Raw genomic sequence first — 20086 nt, 5'->3', positions numbered from 1 at the left:
GCCATGCTACTCCAGTTCTCATAATAAGTACTTAATACCATTACAAAAAGGGTAGGAAATATGAAGCCACTGAAAAGTGGCAATTTTGAGGAAAATTATTTTGTTGGAAAAGCTGGGCCAGGGCGTCTCAATCTGGAGCCATGGGGGATGTTTCTGCACACTGCGGGCCATCTGAATGGGCTGACAGGCTTCCCTCCCCTGGACCCTCTTCTTGCCCCTCTTTCCTCCTCTTTCACTTTGCGAGGATGTTGAGAGGAAGAAAACGTGGCTCAGCGGAAAAAGCCCAGAGGTCATGGGTTCAAATTCCGGCTCTGCCGCTTGTCAGCTAGGTGACTTTGGGCAAGTCACTTCACTTCTCTGGGCCTCAGTTCCCTCATCTGTAAAATGGGGATTAAGACTGTGAGCCCCCCGTGGGACAACCTGATCACCTTGTAACCTCCCCAGTGCTTACAACAGTGCTTTGCACATAGTAAGCGCTTAATAAATGCCATCATCATTATTATTATTAAGACAACCTGGTGGAGGGGTGAGGGGTGATGTGGGGCTCAGAGGATCCTCAGGACTTCAATCAATCCATCAGTCAGTGGTATTTATTGAGCGCTTACTGTCTGCAGAACCCCGTACTAACTACTTGGGATGGTACAACGAGGTGGGACGAGGTTACAGAGGTGGAAGGCACGTTCCCCGCCCACAAGGGGCTTCCAGTCCAGACCTCAGGCACAGGTACCAGATATACAGTTGGACGCAAATGAAGTGGAAAGGGAATGGGAATGACATAAAAGCCAAAGCCAATGAGAGGGGGCAGAAATGGAAGTGACAATAAAAGCCAAAGCTAATGAGAAGGGGCAGTGGCAGCAGCGGCTGCTGTTTTTCTTGCCCCTCAGAGCAGGGTGGGCGAATCCAGGAAGAATCTGGCCCCTGGGCCTCTTAGAAAAAATGCTGAGTGGGAAGGAGAAGTAGGGGTGAAGGGAGCATTGGGAGAGACAGGGAAAGACTCCCCACTTTCATCACCTCCTCTGACACATGCATGCATGACATACATCTGACAGGCTCCCTGCATCCTAGGGAATTACCCAGGCAGGGAAATGAATGGGACTAGTTCTAAACAGACATATCTCCTCTTGGAGGTGAGGTGTCCTGGGCTGAAAAGTTGGGGAAGGGAACCTGGGATGAACCCCTCCTTTCAAATCTCAAGGAATGCCGTATCCCCAGTCCTGGGGCTGGCTGGCTCTTCCAGACTGGGGCAGAACAGCACCCTTTTGGGATAGCATCCGGTTTTCTGTTTTGGAACTCCTTCCCCTAGGACCATTTCGTTCATCAGTAAACAGTGTCTGCCCCCATTCAATCATATTTATTGGGCGCTTACTGTCTGCAGAGTACTATACTAAGTGCATGAGAGAGTACAATATAACAATAAACAGACCCATTCCCTGCCCACAATGAGTTTACCATATCCCATATCCCGGCCTCTCCAGGGGCTCTGGAGTGGTCATCTGCATGGCAGCTCACTGTGGTGAGCTTTTCCTCTCTTTTTCCCTCTCCTCCTCCCCATCCCCCCCACCCTACCTCCTTCCCCCTCCCCTCAGCACCTGTATATATGTTTGTACAGATCTATTACTCTATTTATTTTACTTGTACACGTTTACTCTTCTATTTATTTTGTTAATGATGTGCATTTAGCTTTAATTCTATTTGTTCTGACGACTTGACACCTGTCCACATGTTTTGTTTTGTCGTCTATCTCCCCCTTCTAGACTGTGAGCCTGTTGTTGGGGAGGGACTGTCTCTCTATGTTGCCAACTTGTATTTCCCAAGCGCTTAGTCCAGTGTTGTGCACACAGTAAGCGCTCAATAAATATGATTGAATGAATGAATGAATGGTGGTTGAACAAGCTGAGATGATGGTGAGATGGCCAGTGTCCTCCTTTCCGACCAGTTGGCTCTTACGCAGGGAATGGTCTTCCCACTCCCCTTTCCACCTCCTTTTCGCTCTCTGTGCACTGTTGCTCAAGTCTTCCACTCTGTTTTCCATTATTAATCCCACCCACTTTTCAACCCACCAGTCTAATGTGAGACCCATCACTCTTCCTCAACTTTTAATACAGTCGCTCCCAAAGAGGCCTTCCCTGATTAACCTCTCTTTTCCCTGGTTCCCTCTCCTTTCTGCATCATCTACGCACTTGGATATGTGACCTTCGGGTGTTTGATATTCTCCCCACCCTTTACCCCATAGCATTTATGTACATATCTTTAAATTATATATTATAATTTGTTCATTTATATTATTAATAAAATGGATACAAGCAAGTCAGGTTGGACACAGTCCCTGTCCCACTGAGCCTAACATCCCCATTTTACAGAGGAGGCAGCAGGCACAGAGAAGTGAAGCGACTTGCCCAAGGTCACACAGGAGACAAGTGGTGGAGCTGGAATCAGAACCCAGATAATATAACAATACTAATGGCATTTGTTAAGTGCTTACTATATGCAAAGCACTGTTCTAAGCACTTGGGGGGGATACAAGTTGATCAGGTGGTCCTACGTGGGGCTCACAGTCTTCATCTCCATTTTGCAGATGAGGTAACTGAGGGTCTGAGAAGTTAAGTGACTTGCCCAAGGTCACACAGCAGACATGTGGCGGAGCTGGGATTTGAACCCATGACTTCTGACTCCAAATAATAATAATAATAATAATAATGTTGGCATTTGTTAAGTGCTTACTATATGCAAAGCACTGTTCTAAGCGCTGGGGGGGATACAAAGTGATCAGGTTGTCCCATGTGGGGCTCACAGTCTTAATCCCCATTTTACAGATGAGGTAACTGAGGCTCAGAGAAGTTAAGTGACTTGCCCAAGGTCACACAGCAGACATGTGGTGGATCTGGGATTCAAACCCATGACTTCTGACTCCAAAGCCCATGCTGGCATTAATGTCTGTCTCCCCCTCTGGACTGTATGCTCACTGTGGGCAGGGAATATGTCTGCTAACACTGTTGCATTATAGTCTCCCAAGCACTTAGTACAGTGCTCTTCAATAGTAACGTTCAGTAAATACCATTGATGATGATGGGTCTGTCCTATCTCCCTCAGCGGGCAGGGCAGTCCCAGCACCTAATCGGAGCCCTGCTCCTTGTCGGTATTCGGTCTAGCTTATTGATGACAGTGAAGACGATCCCCATCCCCATCCCCTAGCCCAGCCCCCCAGTTACCTCATGGAGTCCCGGCTTGGTAGGGGACCCCTGGGAGCCTGACACGAGTGAGAAGGGACTCAGGGGGCTGGTGAGGCTGGCAGAGCTCAGAGGGCTGGCTGGGCTGTTGGAACTGTAGGTGCCAGAGGGGCCCAGACCTGTTTAGGAGAAACAGAGCAGGAAAAGGGTGAAGGTTCGGGCTGGCGGAGAGTCAAGTGGAGGGGTAGCAGAGGGCTGGGTCACTGGCTGGTCCTGGCGGGGAGGAAAGGATGGGGAGAATCTCAGCCACAGGCCAGGGACCATGTGAAGCTTCCTGGAATGGGCAGGGCTGTTTGGCTGGAGGGGCTGACGAGGAAGAGCCAATACAGTGGTGAACCTAAACTTGCACTGGAGAGGTTGGGCCCCATGGTCCGGAGAGGACGAGAGCCTAAGGGCACTGGAAGGAGGGTGCCAGGGCAACAAAACTTCTAACGGTGCCCTGTGGGCTAGTAGGGACCCCCATTTCCCTGTAGATTCCCACTCATTTGGGAGATCCTGGGCTAGGGTTTTGGCAAGGAGAGGTCCAACACCATGGGCAGGGCCTGGCAGGTGGTTTCCCACCTCTGTGCTTCGCCGTGTCTGTCCCCCGAGATGGGTTGGTCTTCCTCAGCCCCTCCATCACGTCCTGGATCCTCCAGATCTCCTTCTGGATTTGCCGATTGAGCACTTCATTCTGAAATGGCCCCGGCACCGCGTCGAAGCAGATGTAGTATCCATGGCCCCCCAGGTCTTCCTCCCTGCCCACAAAGACCCCCTGCTCCTCCATTCCACCCCATCTGCCAGAGACCGGATTCAGGCGTAGTCAACTTTCCTGCCTAGAGGCACCTTTCCAAGAGGGAATTCTCCATGTCCAGTCTCCATCAGCTGCTCCTCTCCTGGTCCCTTTCCCTGACCCACAGCCCTTTGCCTGGACAATGTCACCCTCTGGGCCCAGAAATGGCTTGGGCTCTGGGGAAGGCCCTGGGGAGAACAACTGTGGCCTGCAGAAATGGGATTGGTGAGTGAGAAGCCAATGGATCTACGTGTCCAGTCTAGTCCCGTTAACTGGGTCAGAATGTCACTGGCTATGGGAGATCTCCGCTCCGGAGAACGGCCAGATCCTCCTCGTTTGCCCCAGTGCCCAAGGCTGCTCAATGAAGTCAGTTAGTTCTGGGCTTCTGCCCCAGCTCAGATGATTGGCCAGATGCCCTAGGACTTCCATTTGGCCTGGGACTCTTAGGGGACATCCCCAAGTCCACATCCCAGTGTTTCAAATCCCCAGGGTTGGGAGGGGGGATTCAGAATCTATGTGTTTCCCATAACTTCTCGCTACTTTCTGATTTACAGTGCATCCTATTTTCTTGTAGAAACAGCCCATTCCTGTACCAGTAGCCCCCAAGCCCGAAGCCTCATGGACCTCATTTCTGTGGGTTACGATGTCTTACTGAGGGCCACAAAGTGTAGTTTGAACAACAGCACCTTGGGCTCACTGGGAGAGGGAGCTGGCCAAGCCAGCCAGGAGTCCATTTATACCACAAGCACCAGTGGTTTCATGTTGAAATTGAGGGCAAAATGGAGCCTTTGTGGGTAAGGACAGGGTGGCGGGGAGGAAGACAGAGGCCCAGGCAGCAGAGAGGAGGAGGCTTCCGTGGGGAAGAGTTACAGCTAGAAGTGCAGCAGAGCTTAGTTGCAAGGAGACCACTGGAGGAAGGAAGTTATCATGCACTGCCCCTTAAGTGATCTGGTCCACTCACCCTGCTGCCTCAAAGCAGGCTTTTTCAGGCCAATGGAAACCTCCACATTTCTTTCTCCCTTGGAAGCCCTGGCGTTTGTCCATCCTAGTTATTTGGAAGCTCTCTCCTGTGTCTCACCAAAACTGTTCTGCTGCAGTTAAAGTCCAAGCCTCCTTGTTCTACGCTCCATTGGAGACAGAATACCAGCTGTGAACCACCTTTTGATAAATAGCTTTTCCCAGACCAGAAGTCTATCTTGTCCCCTTGTGGCCTCCTCTTTCTTAACCTAAACACTCTCAGGGCCTTTAGTCCAAACTTCTCAGTCCCGAAGAGCAAGAGTGCAGCTAACAGGGCCTCCAAAGGCCGAGGACCTGGCTCTAATGCTCACCCTCCCTCCCTGGATAGCCAAGCACTGTCCATTCCCTGGTGGCCAACCCCGCTAAGCCCTACAGGGGCTCTCCGGAAGCCTAGCTGCTCTTGCCCTGATGCTCACCTGGATGTCCAAATTGAGTTGTTCCCACAGGTCATCGTGTAAGGCAGACACCTCCCCCTCTAGGTTTTCGTACTCTAGGGTACTGTTGGTCAGAGCCTGTGGTGGGGTGAGGCGGACAGTTGGAAGTGGATCTGTCACCAACCCCCTAGCAGCCCACCCCCAAGTCCCCAATTTACCCAGCTCCCCCTCCTCTAGAATGGCCCTGGTCTGGAGTGGTCAGCACTGACTGAGGTGGTCCAGAGGCCCCTTGCCAGGGACAGGGAGCGAGGAGTGGGAGGGAAGAGTCAGAAGGGAAATGGGATTGCAGAGCTGAGATCTTGGTGGGATTTGGGACGGGGGTGGGGGTGGGGGAGCATCCAGGCCCCCAACAGCATGGGGAATCCTCAGCCTCTGAATCTTGCCCTGAAGCATCAGAGAAAATCACCCTCCTGCCTCCCAGCGGAGAGTGGAGAACCAGAGCTACAAACATTCCTGCCAGCAACAAGGGCATGCAGGTGGGTAGAATGGGTTAGAGAAAGATGCTGGTCCAGTTGTCAGGAAAGCAAAGGAAGGAGCAAGGAGCTGATGCCAACCCTCCCAAAGAGGCTGAGCTGGTCAGCGTGCAGGGCCTGGTAAAGCTTGGTGGTAATTTCCAAGTCACTGCATGATCCACCCTTGGCAGAGGGAAAATCATTCTTTCCTTGACGTTTCTACCCCTAAACGTCAAGCTGTCTGTGGAGGTGCTTTCCCTACAGAGTGAGTGCGTGAGTGAGTGTGAGAGAGAGGGGTGTGTGTGTGTGTGTGTGTGTGTGTGTGTGTGTGTGTGTGTGTGTGTGTGTGTGTGTGTGTGTTGTGTGTTTTTATGTGTGTATGCACATGCATGCCCATGATACCCGTGTGTCCCGTGGCTTGGCCTAGGGGTTCATAAACCTCTTGGAATCTCCCAGTCACCAGGGCAGCCCAGGAGTGAATTCTAGAACTTTCCCTGACTTGGCATGATGTGGTGGGATCTCAATGGATTACCTCTGACCCTGCTTAGTTACAGGGATTCTGGGGGTTACCCTACCTCAGTTAAAGGGTCTCCAGGGGCTACCCTTGACCCTGCTTGGTTATGGGGTCTGTAGGGGTTACTCCTAGCACTACCTCAGTTGCAGCATCTCTGGGGGTTCCCCCCATCCCATTCAATTATGGGGTCTCCAGGGATTACCCCGACACTGCTCAGTTTCGGGGGGCATCTGAGGGTTACCCCAACCCCAATCGGTCTCAGGTTCTCCAAGGGTTCCCCCTACTCCTCTAGGGTCTCAGGGTCTCCAGGGGTTACCCCCAATCCTGCTTGGTCTCGGGGTCTCTGAAGGTTACTCCCAACCCTCCCAACCCAGTCTTCTAGACTGTGAGCCCGCTGTTGGGTAGGGACTGTCTCTATATGTTGCCAACTTGTACTTTCCAAGCGCTTAGTACAGTGTTTTGCACACAGTAAGCGCTCAATAAATATGATTGAATGAATGAATGAACCCTACTCAGACTAAGGGTCCCAGGGTTATTCCCAGCCCTGCTTGGGCTTGGGGATCTCTGAGTGTTCTCAACTCCTCTCAGTTTCGGGGTCTCTAGGGGTTACCCCCAATCTTGCTTGGTCTCAGGGTCTCTGTTGGTTACTCCTGACCCCACTTGGTCTTGGGGTCTCCTGGGGATCCCCCGAACCAGCTCAGTCTTGGGATCTCCAGGGGTTCCCCTGACCCCATCCGTATACCGTGGTGGCCTGGGAGAGCTCCCCGCGGATGTTGATGAGCTGGTTCTGCAGAGACTCTTTCTTGTGCAGCAGTTTCTCAGGGTAGGCGGGCTGGCTGCCGAACATCTCAAGTTCCTGGTGGGTACCCATCAAGGCGCTCTCGAGGCTTTCCTGGGGGTGGGCCGGCCGTGAGAGGTTCGTTCTCTGGGCCTGGCCCCGCTCGCCCCGGTCCATCTCTTCCCTCCCAGGGCGGCCCACCCCATGTTCCAAGAAACATTCTCCCCACTAGCAGCCTTCTCAGCAGGGGTCCCCGACATGAGCCAGAAATGGCTTTCGCCCTGAGAACTCACCTTCTCGGCACGTAGCTGCTGTACCAGGCGATCCTGCTCCCTAACCACCTTGTTCTGCTCACACAGTTTGCCCAGCAGATTCTGAGAGAGTGACAGAGAGAGGCCTGAGGAGGGGCAACCCTCCAAGTGGATAGGGAATTGGGTCCGAGAGAGAGCCAGCCTCCTCAGGGGAAGCTGCCACGCTCCTCAGCCAATCCACACCCTCCACCCCAGCCTGGGCACGCTGGGCTCACCCGGGAACAGGGATCTCCTGTGCCAGGGCCTCGGAGAGGCCAGAGGCTTGGCACAGCCTGAGAGCCTGAGGAGAGAGGAGGGAATGGCTTGCTCTCCCGGGTCTTCCCAGCTCCCTCCTAGACAGAGCGAGATGAGAGGCCCTCCGCTGGTATCCCCCTTTGGCAAGATGCGGAGTGGATCATCTCTGGGCCTCATGGCTCCCACTCCTTTCCTCTCCGGTCCCCTGCCTGTGCTCTTGAAAGGAGAACCAAGGGAAGCCCGTCCCGGAGCCAAATGCCACGGATGCTCCCCTCTGCCAGGTGGCCCAGGGCCCCTCTCTGGGCACATGGTCCAGGCCCCGCAGGCCCTGGCTCTAGCCTGAGGCAGGCAGTGCAGGAATGTGTCCTGGTGTCTGTAAGGGAAATGACGGCATTGGCTGGGGCTTGTCAGCACAGTTGGAAGAGTCTCCAGGGAGAGTGGACCCTGGTGAATCCTGGGAGCAGAACAGGGTTAGGGAGGTGATGAGCTCCCAACCGGAGCCCAAGATCGACCGCCCCCTCCCCTCCTGGCTTCCTCAGCTATGGCAGCAGAGAGGGTGGGTCTGACACGGGGGTGATGGACGGACACACGGACAGCACAGGGAGGACGTGGAGAGAGGCAGAGAGAGAGAGAGAGGGGACTGGAGTGCGTTGGGCCGTGGTGTCCGAAGAGGCAAGAGAGGAGGCGAGTCTGATGGATGGAAAGCCGACAGATGAGAGATGGACGGAGAGAGGACATCCAGTGAAGACGGGACAGGTGGGAGGCGACAGCTGGAGGCCCAGGGAGGGCAGAGGAAGCGGGGAGAGATGCTCTTACATCAGTGTCCTGCTCGCTCATCTTGTAGGTGTGCAGACCGTCCCGGAACACGTCTGGGTAGGGGGAGACCTGAAAGAAAATGGTTTCGGTGACCACGGCTGGCCTTGGCCGGGAGCCTTTGAGTGCTAGTGGATGGGATTCCGGACCCCACAGGCCTTTCGCCCGTCAGCCGTCCTTTGTCATTTTTCTCCAGCTCGTCCAGCCACAGCACAGGGAGAAGAGATTCTGTTGCCTGGCTAGAGGGAATCCAGGCACCTGGAAACTGCCTTCCAAATACTGCACCCCAGCCCCTAGGCCCCTGGGGACCAGGGCTTGGGCCCAGTCTGAAATAGGGCCCGGGAGGCTGGTGGGGGGGGGGGCCCTCGGGAAAACTGCTATGGCCAAGGCTACCCCATTTGACCTTCCCAGCACCCTCCAGTTATCTCATCTCCCTTCCACCCTTCATTTCTAAACTCCTTGGGTGAGTTGCTTACATTCGCTGTTTCACCTTCCTCTCCTCCAATTTTCTCCTTGACCTCCTGCAATCTGGCTTCCACTTCCCTCCACTCCATGGAAACGGCCCTAAGGCCACCAGTGACTTTCTTCTTTCCAAATCCAAAGGTCACTACTCCATCCTAATCCTCCTCAATCTCTCAGCTGCCTTCGATACCATAGACCACCCTGTTCTCTGGAAACGTTACCTAACCTTGGTTCACTGACACTGTCCTTTCCTCATTCTCCTATCTCACTTGCTGCTCCTTTTCGGTCTCCTTCACTGGCTCCTCTTCTGCCTCACATTTCCTAACTGTGGGGGTTCCTCAAGGCTCAGTTCTGAGTTCCCTTCTACTTTCCCTCTACACCCAATTTCTTAGAGAACTCATTCCACTCGATTGTAAACTCACTGAGGCAGGGATCGTGTCTACCAACTTTACTATGTTCTACTCTCCCAAAGCCCTTCGTTCAATACCCATAGTAAGCTCCCAATAAATACCATTGACTAATTGTTAACCGATTTATTCCCATGTTTTTAATTAACATCTCCACACAGATAGCTCCCAAATCCATCTTTCCAGCCCTGACCTTTCTCCTTCGCTGTAGTCTCGCATCTCCTCCTGCCTTTGGGACATCTCTACTTTGATGTCCTGCCAACATCCTTGTCTCCCCACCTAACCTTTCCTCCCTCTGACTTTCCCACCACTGTACACAACACCCCATCCTCCCTGTCTCACAAGCCTTTAACCTTGGCATTATCCTTAACTCTTGTCTCACATTCAACCCACATGTCCAGTCACCAAAACCTGTCAGTTCTTCCTTCATAACAGCTCTAGACTATGCCCCTTCTTCTCCCACCAAACTGCTACTACGCTGCTCAATCCTGCCTCAATTACCACATCGACGTCCTCACTGACCTCCCTGCCTCCAGGTTCTCCCCACTCCAGTCCATACTTCATGCTGCTGCTCAGACCATTTTTCTAAAAAATCCCGCACACATCTCCTCACTCCTCAAAAACCTTCAATCATTGTCCATCCATGTCCACACCAAAAGGAAACTTCCTACAGTTGGATTTAAGGCACTCAATCAGTTTTCCCTCACCTACCTAAAATTGCTTATCTCCCACTACAACCCAGTGTGTACACTCTGCTGCTCTAATGCAAACATACTTATTGTGCTTTGCTCTTGTTCACCTTAGGCCTGGACCCCCCTCTCCCTTCATACTCAACAAACACTCTCCACAATCTTCAGATTTAAAATCACATCTCCTCCAAGAAAACTTCCGTGACTAATCCCTCATTTCCCCACCCTATTTGCCCTCCCTTCTGCGACTTCTATGCACTTGAGTCTGTATCCCCTTAAGCACTTTGTTACCTATCCCACCCCCCTCAGAATTTATGTGTGGGTCCTTTTACTCTGCCATTTCCCCTGTCTCTAATTTATTTTAACATCTGTCTACCCAGTTAGACTGTAACCTCCTTGAGAGCGGGGATCCAATGTATTATACACTCCCAAGTGGTTAGCACAGTGCTCTGTTCACAGTAAGTACTTAATAAGCTCACTGTGGGAGGGGAATGTGTCTATTGTTATATTGTACTCTCCCACGTACTTAGTACAGTGCTCTGAATGAATGAATGGTGAAATTTGTTAAGCGCTTACTATGTGCAAAGCACTGTTCTAAGCGCTGGGGAGGTTACAAGGTGATCAGGCTGTCCCATGGGGGGCTCACTGTTTTAATCCCCATTTTACAGATGAGGTAACTGAGGCACAGAGAAGTTAAGTGACTTGCCCAAAGTCACACAGCTGACAGATGGCAGAGCCAGGATTTGAACCCATGACCTCGGACTCCAAAGCCCGTGCTTTTCCCACTGAGCCATGCTGCTTCACACAGTAAGCCCTCAATAAATAAAACTGAAGGAATAAATATGATTGATTGAGTGCCCAAGTTGCCTTTGGATCACCTCTAGACTGTAAGCTCGTTATGGCAGGGAACGTGCCTGTTAATTGTTACTTTGTGCTCTCCCAAGTGCTTAGTACAGTGCTCTGAACAAAGCAAGTGCTCAATAAATACCACTGATTGATTCACTGATTGATTTCTGGACTTCCAGAAGTCCAGGCTGCAATATGTTCCAAGGCAGTTGATGACCAATCTATCCTGCCCTCTCCTGCCTCCAATCTGTTCCCCAGTGGCTCTAGGCCCACAGCGGCCAGTGCCGGCATGGGACCGGGGTTCCATCTACCTCCTGACTTTCTTTCTTCTTGGGGAAGCAGTGGTGCCTAGGGGAAAGAGCACGGTCCTGTGAAGCAGAGGGCTTGTGTTCCAGTCTCTGCTCTGCCACGTACCTGCCGTGTCACCTTGGAAAATTCGCTTCAATGTGCCTCAGCTCCCTCATCTGCAAAATGGGAATTCAATACCTGTTCTCCTTCCTACTTAGACTGTGAGCCCCTTGAGGGACCCGATTATCTTGTCTCTACCCCAGCACTTATTACATATAGTAAGCACTTAACAAATACCGTAGTTATTCTTGACAGAGGACTCCTATTCATTGATTCATTCAATCGTATTTATTGAGCGCTTACTGTGTGCAGAGCACTGTACTAAGCACTTGGGAAGTACAAGTTGGCAACATATAGAGATGGTCCCGACCCAACAGCGGGCTCACAGTCTAGTCTGGGTGGCCTAGCTTGGGACTAAGTGGCACATGCCAGGCTGTCCAACTGCCTGCTGGGGAATGACTGGCTACTCTACAACCAGGGGCTGGACAGGGCCCCATCCCATCAGGATCTCGGGTGTGGGCACCGATCCAGCCAGATCACAGAGGGTCCTGGGGGCAGCTTTCTCCTCCTCTGGCACGGCAGAGCGCGCACTGGACACTGGGGAGTGGCCTGGCACCGCGAGCCCCTGCTGCTCACACTTCCCTGGTGAGAAAATCAGGGCTGTTTACCCCAGTTCCTGGCATACGTCACCCAACTCAAAGCCAGCATTAGCCCAAGGGCTATCTCCCCACCAGACGGCAGGTACCCGGAGAAGGGATGAGCCATGCCATCATGATTCCCCAGGCGGCGATGAGATGTCGGCACTTGACGGATGGCTCGATGGAGGAAGCGATGGAGCCCGGCAGGGCAGGGCAGGGCCCGGGGCCCCAGAGACACTCGGCTATGGAGCCTTTCCTGAGGGGACTTCGATGGATGTGAGAGCGGGCGTGGGGAGGGGCACTCACGGGAATGGATCGGTTTGACCATGCAAAAGCAGCAGAGAGATGGTGTCAGCAAAGACAGAGCCGCTGGGCGGGGGTCTTACTTGCATGAACAGCTGGGCCCTGGGGGAGGAGCTCTCCACCATGCGGTTCACCATACTGATGAGAGTTTCACTCTCACTCATCTGCGACAGAGGAAGGAATGGTTCAGATGGTTTGGGGCGCGGCAGCCGCCGCTGGACCGGAACCCCTCTCCCAGGCTGTGGGGGACGGAGGACCACCGGGACCTGCCTGTTGGGGCTTGGGAGAGCCCAAGCGATGCCATCTGCTAGGTGGGCTCTGCTTCCTCTGCGTGGGCAGACTTCCCCTAACCTTCTTCTGGCTCGCCCCCACCTCCAGACTGAGCATCATACTCTCCCAGGCACTCAGCATAGTGCTCTGGACATAGTAAGGGCTCAATAAATGTCACTGATGGACGAATCCATCTATTGACAGAAACCAGAGTCGTTGCCATGTAGAGTGATGTCAGGTAACAGTTCATTGTGTGCTCCTCTCCAGATTCATCTTCTAAAAATCCCCATCTGGCAAAATACACGTACCCCCAACATTTCCCGGACACCTCCCCCTCCTTCTGCCCCCTGAATCCTTCAGTTCAAAGACCACCAGATTCTTCTTGCAGCCTATCTACTCAGATGACCCCGTTCCCACCCCACACTGAGGCTTAAGAAAATTCCATTTGTCTCGTCCTTCGCTTATTGTGTTCTGGGGGGGTGTTATTTTTCAGGACAGCTCCTGGGATTTTAACCAACTGAAGCAAAAAACACAACAAAAAAAAGGCACTATTAACTCGACTCAGCCCATTCCAGGTTATCTCCGAGAGTAGAGAATAATTCTGGTAAAGAGACCTTTTCCAAATCTTTTTATCAGGGGAAAGAGCAGAGCCTGGGAGTCAGATGACCTGGAATCTGGATTACTTTGTGACTCAAGTCACAGGTTCTCTGTACCTCAGTTCCCTCTTCTGTAAAATGGGGATTCAATGCCTGTTCTCTCTCCCACTTAGACCTTGAGCCCCGTATGGGACAGGGACTGTGTCCAACCTGATTATCTCGTATCTATCCCAGTGCTTAATACAGTGCTTTGCTCACAGCAGGTGCTAACACATTTCAGAATTTTTATCTAGATTTAAATAGGGTCTCCACAAACAGGTGCCTTTCCATTTGGACGTGCGGAAGAGACTGTCTTTTCAGTCGCACAGATGCATGAATGAAGTCTTCTTGCCCCTAGAGACTCCTTTCACTGCAAAATACATTTTTATAAAGGTATATGGCCCCCAGGAGGTGGGGAGTGATCTTAGACACCCCCATAAACACACACACAGACCTTCTTTTGGCTCTAGCAATGGAATTAGCAAACATGGAGTCTAGAGTTGGGTAGGTAGCATCCAGAAATGTCTTGGGTGACACTGAGAAGACCCAATCAGGCAAGCCATTTTAAAGGGACAGCAAGGCTTTGGCACTGGCTTCTCATCCCCCCAGGTGGCCTGATGATAGAATCTGATACTGGTTTATGCTGGTATGGGTGAACATTTGTGTTAGGGGAAGACTTTGCTTCCTGAAAGCAAGAATCACATCTACCAAATTTACTCTTCCAAGTGCTTAGTACAGCGCTATTCACACAGTAAGTGCTTAATAAATAGTAGTGAAAAGCAGTATGGCATAATAGATCTTGGGCCTGGGAGTCAGAAGGTCATGGGTACTAATCCCGGCTCTGCCACTTTTCTGCTGTGTGACCCTGGGCAAGTCACTTCACTTCTCTGGGCCTCAGTTACCTCATCTGTAAAATGGGGAATGAGACTGTGAGTCCCATGCAGGGACTGTATCCCACCCGATTTGATTGTATCCACCCCAGCGTTTAGTACGGTGCTTGGCACACAGTAAGCCCTTAAATGTCATTGTAATAATAATAATAATAATGATAATAAATACCACTCATTGATTGAACAGACTGCATAAAATCTGTGCATCTGTTGCAGAAGAGAAGGGCAGACACCAGGTATCATTCAAAGAACTTTTGCAGGTGGGGAAAGAACCAAAGATGGGATTTGGGGATCCCTCGTTACCTGAAATTTTCACAGCCAACTGGACATATAAAGGTGAAAAGCAGTGGCCCAAAATGAGCCTAATCAGTATGTGAGAAAGCAACTGTATCACATGCTTTTAAGACACGGAGAATCAGAGAAGCAATCGTTCCACTGAAGAGGGTCCTCGGGGGTGTCCCTTTAACTAAACTGCTCTGAGGTATGTAAGAGGAGGAAGTGGGATTGGGATGGAAGGAGGCAAGGAGGGGCAGAGGGTGTGAATTACCAGCCCGGGCAACAGCCCTCAATTTCCCTAATGGAATGTTTGCCGCTTGCCCCTGCCTTGGCCCAAACTGAAGGTCATGAGAGACCCTGAGGACGATGCTAAAGAGTCAGTCCTCTTCCATTATCCTAATGAGGCAGCCTCTGCCCATTTCTGCCTAGTCTCCTCCCCCAACTCTTACAAACCTCTGTCCAGCCTGGGTTTCCCATAGTACTCTGGGCTTCCACCTCCTTCTGTTTATTGATTTAAGCTTTAAATTTGCCCCTGACCTTTGCTAATAAAGTGTTGGTCATGGTGAGGAGCTCACTCCTTTCCTCTAGGAAGGGTCTCACCCTTAAGACCCTGGAGAGGAGGGGATAGGCACAGCCCACCCCTCAGGGCCAAGTCCAGAGGCAGGCAGCCAAAAGCCTTGACAGCTGCAATGAACTTCCAGCCTCACGGAGGACTGAAGCAACATTGAACAGCGGAAAGAAGGATGGGCTGGCTCTGCGCTGCATGTCCTTGGGCAAGTCACCTATCCTTTCCGGATCTCAGTTTTCCCCCAACTGTAGAATGGGGCTCCTCCCAGCTCGCCCAGGTTGGGGGTGGTGGGGAGGATAGTATGAAATAACAGACGAGTGAGCACAAAGAACGTTTATAACATTATTATTTATGGAGCCTATGTCCAATAGGTTGGCTCTGAAAAGCATTCAAATTGGTAGTTTAGCTCCCACCACCTGGGGCAGGAAGGCTCCTGGGATGAGGCTTTCTTCTGTTCCTGTTCACTCTTTAATATTTATCAAGTTCTAGCCACAGGCCAGAGAAGCAGCTGGGAGGTAGCTGAGGACAGAGCTGGAGAGCCAGCTGGCCCCAGCCACTCCCTGGAGAGACAGGAAAAGGTGGAGGCAACCCAGACATCACCCCTACCCCCAAATCTCCACCCTGAGGAAAAGACACCAGGCAGGGATAGAGAGGATGGGGGCAGGGGGAGAAGGGGCAGAGACTTAAGAAAACAGTCTCTTCCTCCTGCCCGGGGTCAGGAGAGAATCCCTCTTCTAGCCCAGTCCCTACTCAAGGCAGAGAATGAACAATTCCAAGGCCCGGGCGTAAGGACATTTAAAGGTGTCTGGGAGCAGAGAGTTGAAAGGTGTTTGCCTTTGGCCTAGCGACCTGCAGCTTCAAAGGAGGCCCAGTTCTGCCTGATCCTGTTTGCGTTGGGTAGGGTAGCCGAGGGCAAACCCTACCACCGGCAGTTTTAGGGGTTTGGGCTGATCCCCGGCCATCTCCAGCTCACTGCCCACCCCTCCTTCTGTCCCACAATATGGGTGTGGGTCTGTTCTATGGAGGAGATTTTGGGGTCTTCCACATTCACCACACCATTCCTCCCCCATGCCGGAGTCTGAATCCTCAGTGAGAGAAACCCAGTACCAACCCGTCTCTCTGCGCTCTTTAGGGAATAGTCTGGCCCCCTGGGGAAACTGAGGAATGGGAACCCAGAAAGAAGTGGCTCAAACTACATGGAGTGAACAGCTGAGGTTGAAGTCCCCTGTCCTCTCTAGCTCTTGAGAGACAAGATGGTCCAGTGGCTCAGCAGTCCAGACACTTGGCAGGGCTGCAATCTTGCCGTGTGACCTTGGGCAAGCTACTCATTCTCTCTGGGCCTCAGTCTCCCCTTCTGTTACATAGTTTTCCTGACAACCAAAACCTGCTAGTAGAAGTGCAGTGTGTCCTGATAGAAAGGGCATGGGACTGGATGTCAGAGGACCTGGGCTCTAATCCCAGCTGTGTCTTCCGTGTGACCATAGGCAAGCCACTTAATTTCTCTGTGCCTCCGTTGCCTCATCTGTAAAATGGGTATTCAATACCCATTCTCCCTCCTGCTTTGATTGTGAGCCCTGTGTGGGACAAGGACTGTGCTGGACCTGATTATCTTGTATCCTCCCCCGTGCTTAGAACAGTGCTTGACACATAGTAAGGGCTTAAATACAATGACTATTATTAAAGTGCTTTAGGATTATCTAAAAAAATGGACTGGAAACAAAGTCCAACAACATATTGCTCTGATCACTTCTCTTTTCCCCCCAGCTGCCCTGAAGAGATTGCAAACCTGTTTCTCAGCAACTGAAGAGAGAAATGGAGGAGCAAACCAAAAGACAAGCCACTTTGTTGTATTCTTGTTATGCCAACAAAGGTTACAAAAATGAATGGAGACAGTGGGTGTTGGAGAAGGGTGAGAAGGCTGGGCGGGTGGGCACAGTAGGGAAGGACTGGGAGATGGAGACAGGAGTGGCAGTGGGGGCAGAGAGGGAGAAGGAAGGATGCACCAGCTCTGCCTACCTGCTGGTCCAAATACTCTAGGTTTCTTTGCAACTGAAGATCTAAAAGTTCATCCTACCCGGAGCCCAAGGACAACAGGCAAACAGCAACACAAACCAACAGGAACATGACAAAAAAACAAAACAAAACAAAAAAGGAAGCAAAGCAGTTAGGTGTTAGCTAGGCAGGGACAAAGCTCTTTCTCGCTCTCTCTATATCTGGGCCCTTGGAGGTCCCGGGGAGAGAGTGGGGACATTTGGGTGTGTTTGTCAGAGTGTGTAAGGAGGAAAGGGCTTTTCAGGGATTCTGAGCCCTGGAGTATTGAGTGTCTCAGGATCCTTCCCTTGTTACCTCTCCTGGGAGAAGTTTGTGCTGGGAAAGTGTTCAGAGAAGACATTCCCTGGGTCAGATTCCAGAGCAGGGAGAGAATCTGGGGACGCAGAGTGGGAGTGGAATGGAGAGATGGGGGAGTGAGAGGAAATTGGAGGGTGTGCATGTGCGCCGGGGGAATGGCAGCCGGAGGGTCAAGCCTGGACTCCTCTGTGCATCTGGCTTTGGTGATGGGGGCTGGGCCCAAGGAGAGAGGAGTCTGGCTGGGGACCCTCTCCCTGGGTCCTCTTCTGTCTCTTGGATCGGGGAGTGAAGGAGAGAGCCATCTCCAGAGACAGAGATGAGATAGGGTAAAGGAAGTAGCAGAGCAGAGGGCAGATGAGATTAGGGGTGTCTCTGAACCCTCCGCACCCCACCTCCGGTGTTTGCTCTGACCCCTGCCGAGCAATGGGCTGCAGGAGAGGGCCCAGGAGGCAGAGTTTCCCCCCAGGAGTGTGAGTGGAGGTGGGTTCTTGGCATCTCACATGCCTTGGGATTTTACTATAATCAGGACCTCCCCTCCCCGCACCTGCAGTGTCCCTCTCCTCACCCTCCCTTCTCCCCAGGCCCAGGGCTTCTCCCAACCAAGGACCAGCAGGATTCTGAGCAGACACCGCCCAGAGCGGTCACTCCGCATGAGCCAGCCCACCTAGCTCAGGTCCCCAGCCCCTCCACCCACCAAATGAGAAAGAAGCTGCAGAACGACCCAAGCTGCCGATTCCCAGTCCCTCTCTGCTCCGGGGCTGAGCTGCAGGTGCTCTGGATCCCCGGGGTTGGAGAGGGCAGCAGGAAGCGAAGCCAGAGGTGGGAGCCAGGCTCAGGGTAGAGGAGAGGGGTGCATCCCAGAGCCACCAAGGGAGCCTGACAGCCACCCTGATGCTGCCTTTAGGCTGGGGCCAGTGGAGAGACCACGAGGGCCTGAGTGGAAGGGGAAGCATACGTACCATTTTGTCGTGGACTGTGGGGGATGGTGGGTAGTTGTAGGGGTACATTCCTGCAGGAACAGGCCTCCGGTCACCCAGATAGTCATACTGCAAGAGAGAAGATGGCAGGGAGGGAGGGTGATGTGCCCTAGCGAGGAAAAGCCCCAACAGGGAAACCCTGTGCTCCCAGGCCTGGAGTAGATGCCAAGCAGTGGGTGAGCAGATGGAGGAAGCCAGGGGGCCTCTCCCTTAACTTTATCTGCTGCCTGCGTCCTTGACAGGAGTCAGGGACTCCCAAGGAGACATAGCTCTAATGCTGGAAGGAGCCTGAAGAGGCCATCTTGTTTGTTCAGTCCCCTGCCTCCGGGTTGGATGATCCATCAGGAAGAGATGGGCTTTCATCTGAGATGCCACAACCTATCTATTCCCAGCGGAAACCCCCTAGTAGCCAGGTAGTTCTTGCTTAGGTCTAACTAGCCTCTCTTGGAATGAGTTGGTGGGGAGGGTTTTGTTTTTTTTAATAGTATGTGGTAGGTACTTACCATGTAAATTCATTCTACTCAGCACTGGGGTAAAGTTAATCGGGTTGGACACAATCCCTGTCCCACAAAGAACTCACAGTTTTAATCACTACAGATGAGTTAACAGGCACAGACAAGTGAAGCGACTTGTCCAAAGTCACACAGCAGGAAAGGGGCAGAGCCAGAAACAGAACCCAGGGCCTTTGATTCCCAGGCCCGAGCTCTTTCCACGAGGCCACACTGCTTCTCATGGGTTTTCTCCAAGTGAGCATCATCTGCTAGAGTGGTAAGCTGCTAAGCACTGAATACCATTGACTGATGGATTAATTGATTGATCACCCTGGCTGTGCCTATTCCCCACGATGGGTGCCCACTGACGCTGCCCCGCACCCACAGTCAAATCGCCCTCTCTCAGCTCCCGGCTGTCGACCCCCGTCCCCTCTCCCGGTCCCTCTCCCCCCAGCTCTCCTGCAGCCCCCCGACCCCCGTTCCCATTCCCAGCTCACCTTGGGCGAGCTGACAGACCGCCTGAGCATGTAAGCCGAGGGGTCGGCGTAGATCTCCTCGCCGCGGTGGGGGAAGCGGTCGAGGCGGGCGCTGGGGGAGCGGGCTGGGGAGTAGCCGTGGGGGCGGCTGTAGGAGCTCTGGCTGGGCGAGCGGGGCACGGAGCGGGACCGAGGCTGCAGGGACAGCCGGCGCAGGGAGCCAGAGGCCGCGTCCATCTCGTCGTAGCAGCCGGACTGCCGGGTGGGGCTGGTGACCCAGACCGGGCCATCTTGGCGTGCAAAGGCCGGCAGCTCCCTCCACTGACGCATCTGGAAGTGGGGGCCGCCTCCGTTGAGGAAGGGGTGGGGCCGGTCCTCCAGTGCCCAGGAAGGGCTGACCCGCTCGAAGGCGGGCAGCGAGCAGATGCTCTCCGGGCGCACGCCGGGTGGGTAGTACTGGTAGTCTTCGGGGAACGGCGGCGAGAAGGGGCCGTAGCAGTCGGGGCCCCGGCGTCCCGGCGGTGGGTAGAACCTGGAGGGGCTGAGATATTGGGGCACGGTCACAGGACCGATCCACTTCAGGGACTCTGCAGGAGCAGGTTTGGAGGACAGCAATGGTGAAGCGCGGTCCGGAGGGGAATGGAGGGGAAGCAAATTCCGGTGGGGAGCGGTAGGGGAGTAGGTAGGGGACGGGGGAAGCAGGGGAGTGGGTTATTCATTCATTCATTCAATCATATTTATTGAGTGCTTACTGTGTGCAGAGCACTGTACTAAGCGCTTGGGAAGTACAAGTTGGCAACATATAGAGACGGTCCCTACCCAACAGTGGGCTCACAGTCTAGAAGGGGGAGATAGAGAACAAAACCAAACATATTAACAAAATAAAATAAATAGAATAAATATGTACAA

General features: G+C 52.8%; 1 protein-coding gene across 5 annotated transcripts in view; it reads right to left on the bottom strand.

The window, feature by feature from the left end:
- Nucleotides 1–20086, bottom strand: part of PLEKHA6 (pleckstrin homology domain containing A6) — a 62266-nt gene that overhangs the window by 19989 nt on the left and 22191 nt on the right. For 3 of the 5 annotated variants that reach the window (XR_005451861.1, XR_005451863.1, XM_038749758.1), the window contains exons 9-18: nt 19199–19718; nt 18193–18279; nt 16901–16954; nt 12329–12409; nt 8556–8624; nt 7488–7568; nt 7159–7308; nt 5433–5528; nt 3789–3900; nt 3210–3346 (exon numbers count right to left, since the gene is read on the bottom strand). Coding sequence is in view for 1 of the 5 variants with exons in the window: in XM_038749758.1 (XP_038605686.1) it covers nt 3210–3346; nt 3789–3900; nt 5433–5528; nt 7159–7308; nt 7488–7568; nt 8556–8624; nt 12329–12409; nt 16901–16954; nt 18193–18279; nt 19199–19718 (1387 nt within the window). In the remaining 4 variants the exon portion in view is untranslated. The remainder of the gene's footprint in view (nt 1–3209; nt 3347–3788; nt 3901–5432; nt 5529–7158; nt 7309–7487; nt 7569–8555; nt 8625–12328; nt 12410–16900; nt 16955–18192; nt 18280–19198; nt 19719–20086) is intronic. The other 2 variants (XR_005451864.1, XR_005451862.1) reach the window with 2 other exon arrangements.

This window comes from Tachyglossus aculeatus, chromosome 7 (assembly GCF_015852505.1).
Source record: "Tachyglossus aculeatus isolate mTacAcu1 chromosome 7, mTacAcu1.pri, whole genome shotgun sequence".
Lineage (NCBI taxonomy): Eukaryota > Metazoa > Chordata > Mammalia > Monotremata > Tachyglossidae > Tachyglossus > Tachyglossus aculeatus.
Note: the sequence above shows the minus strand (reverse complement) of the source record. Positions and strands in the feature narration are given on the sequence as shown.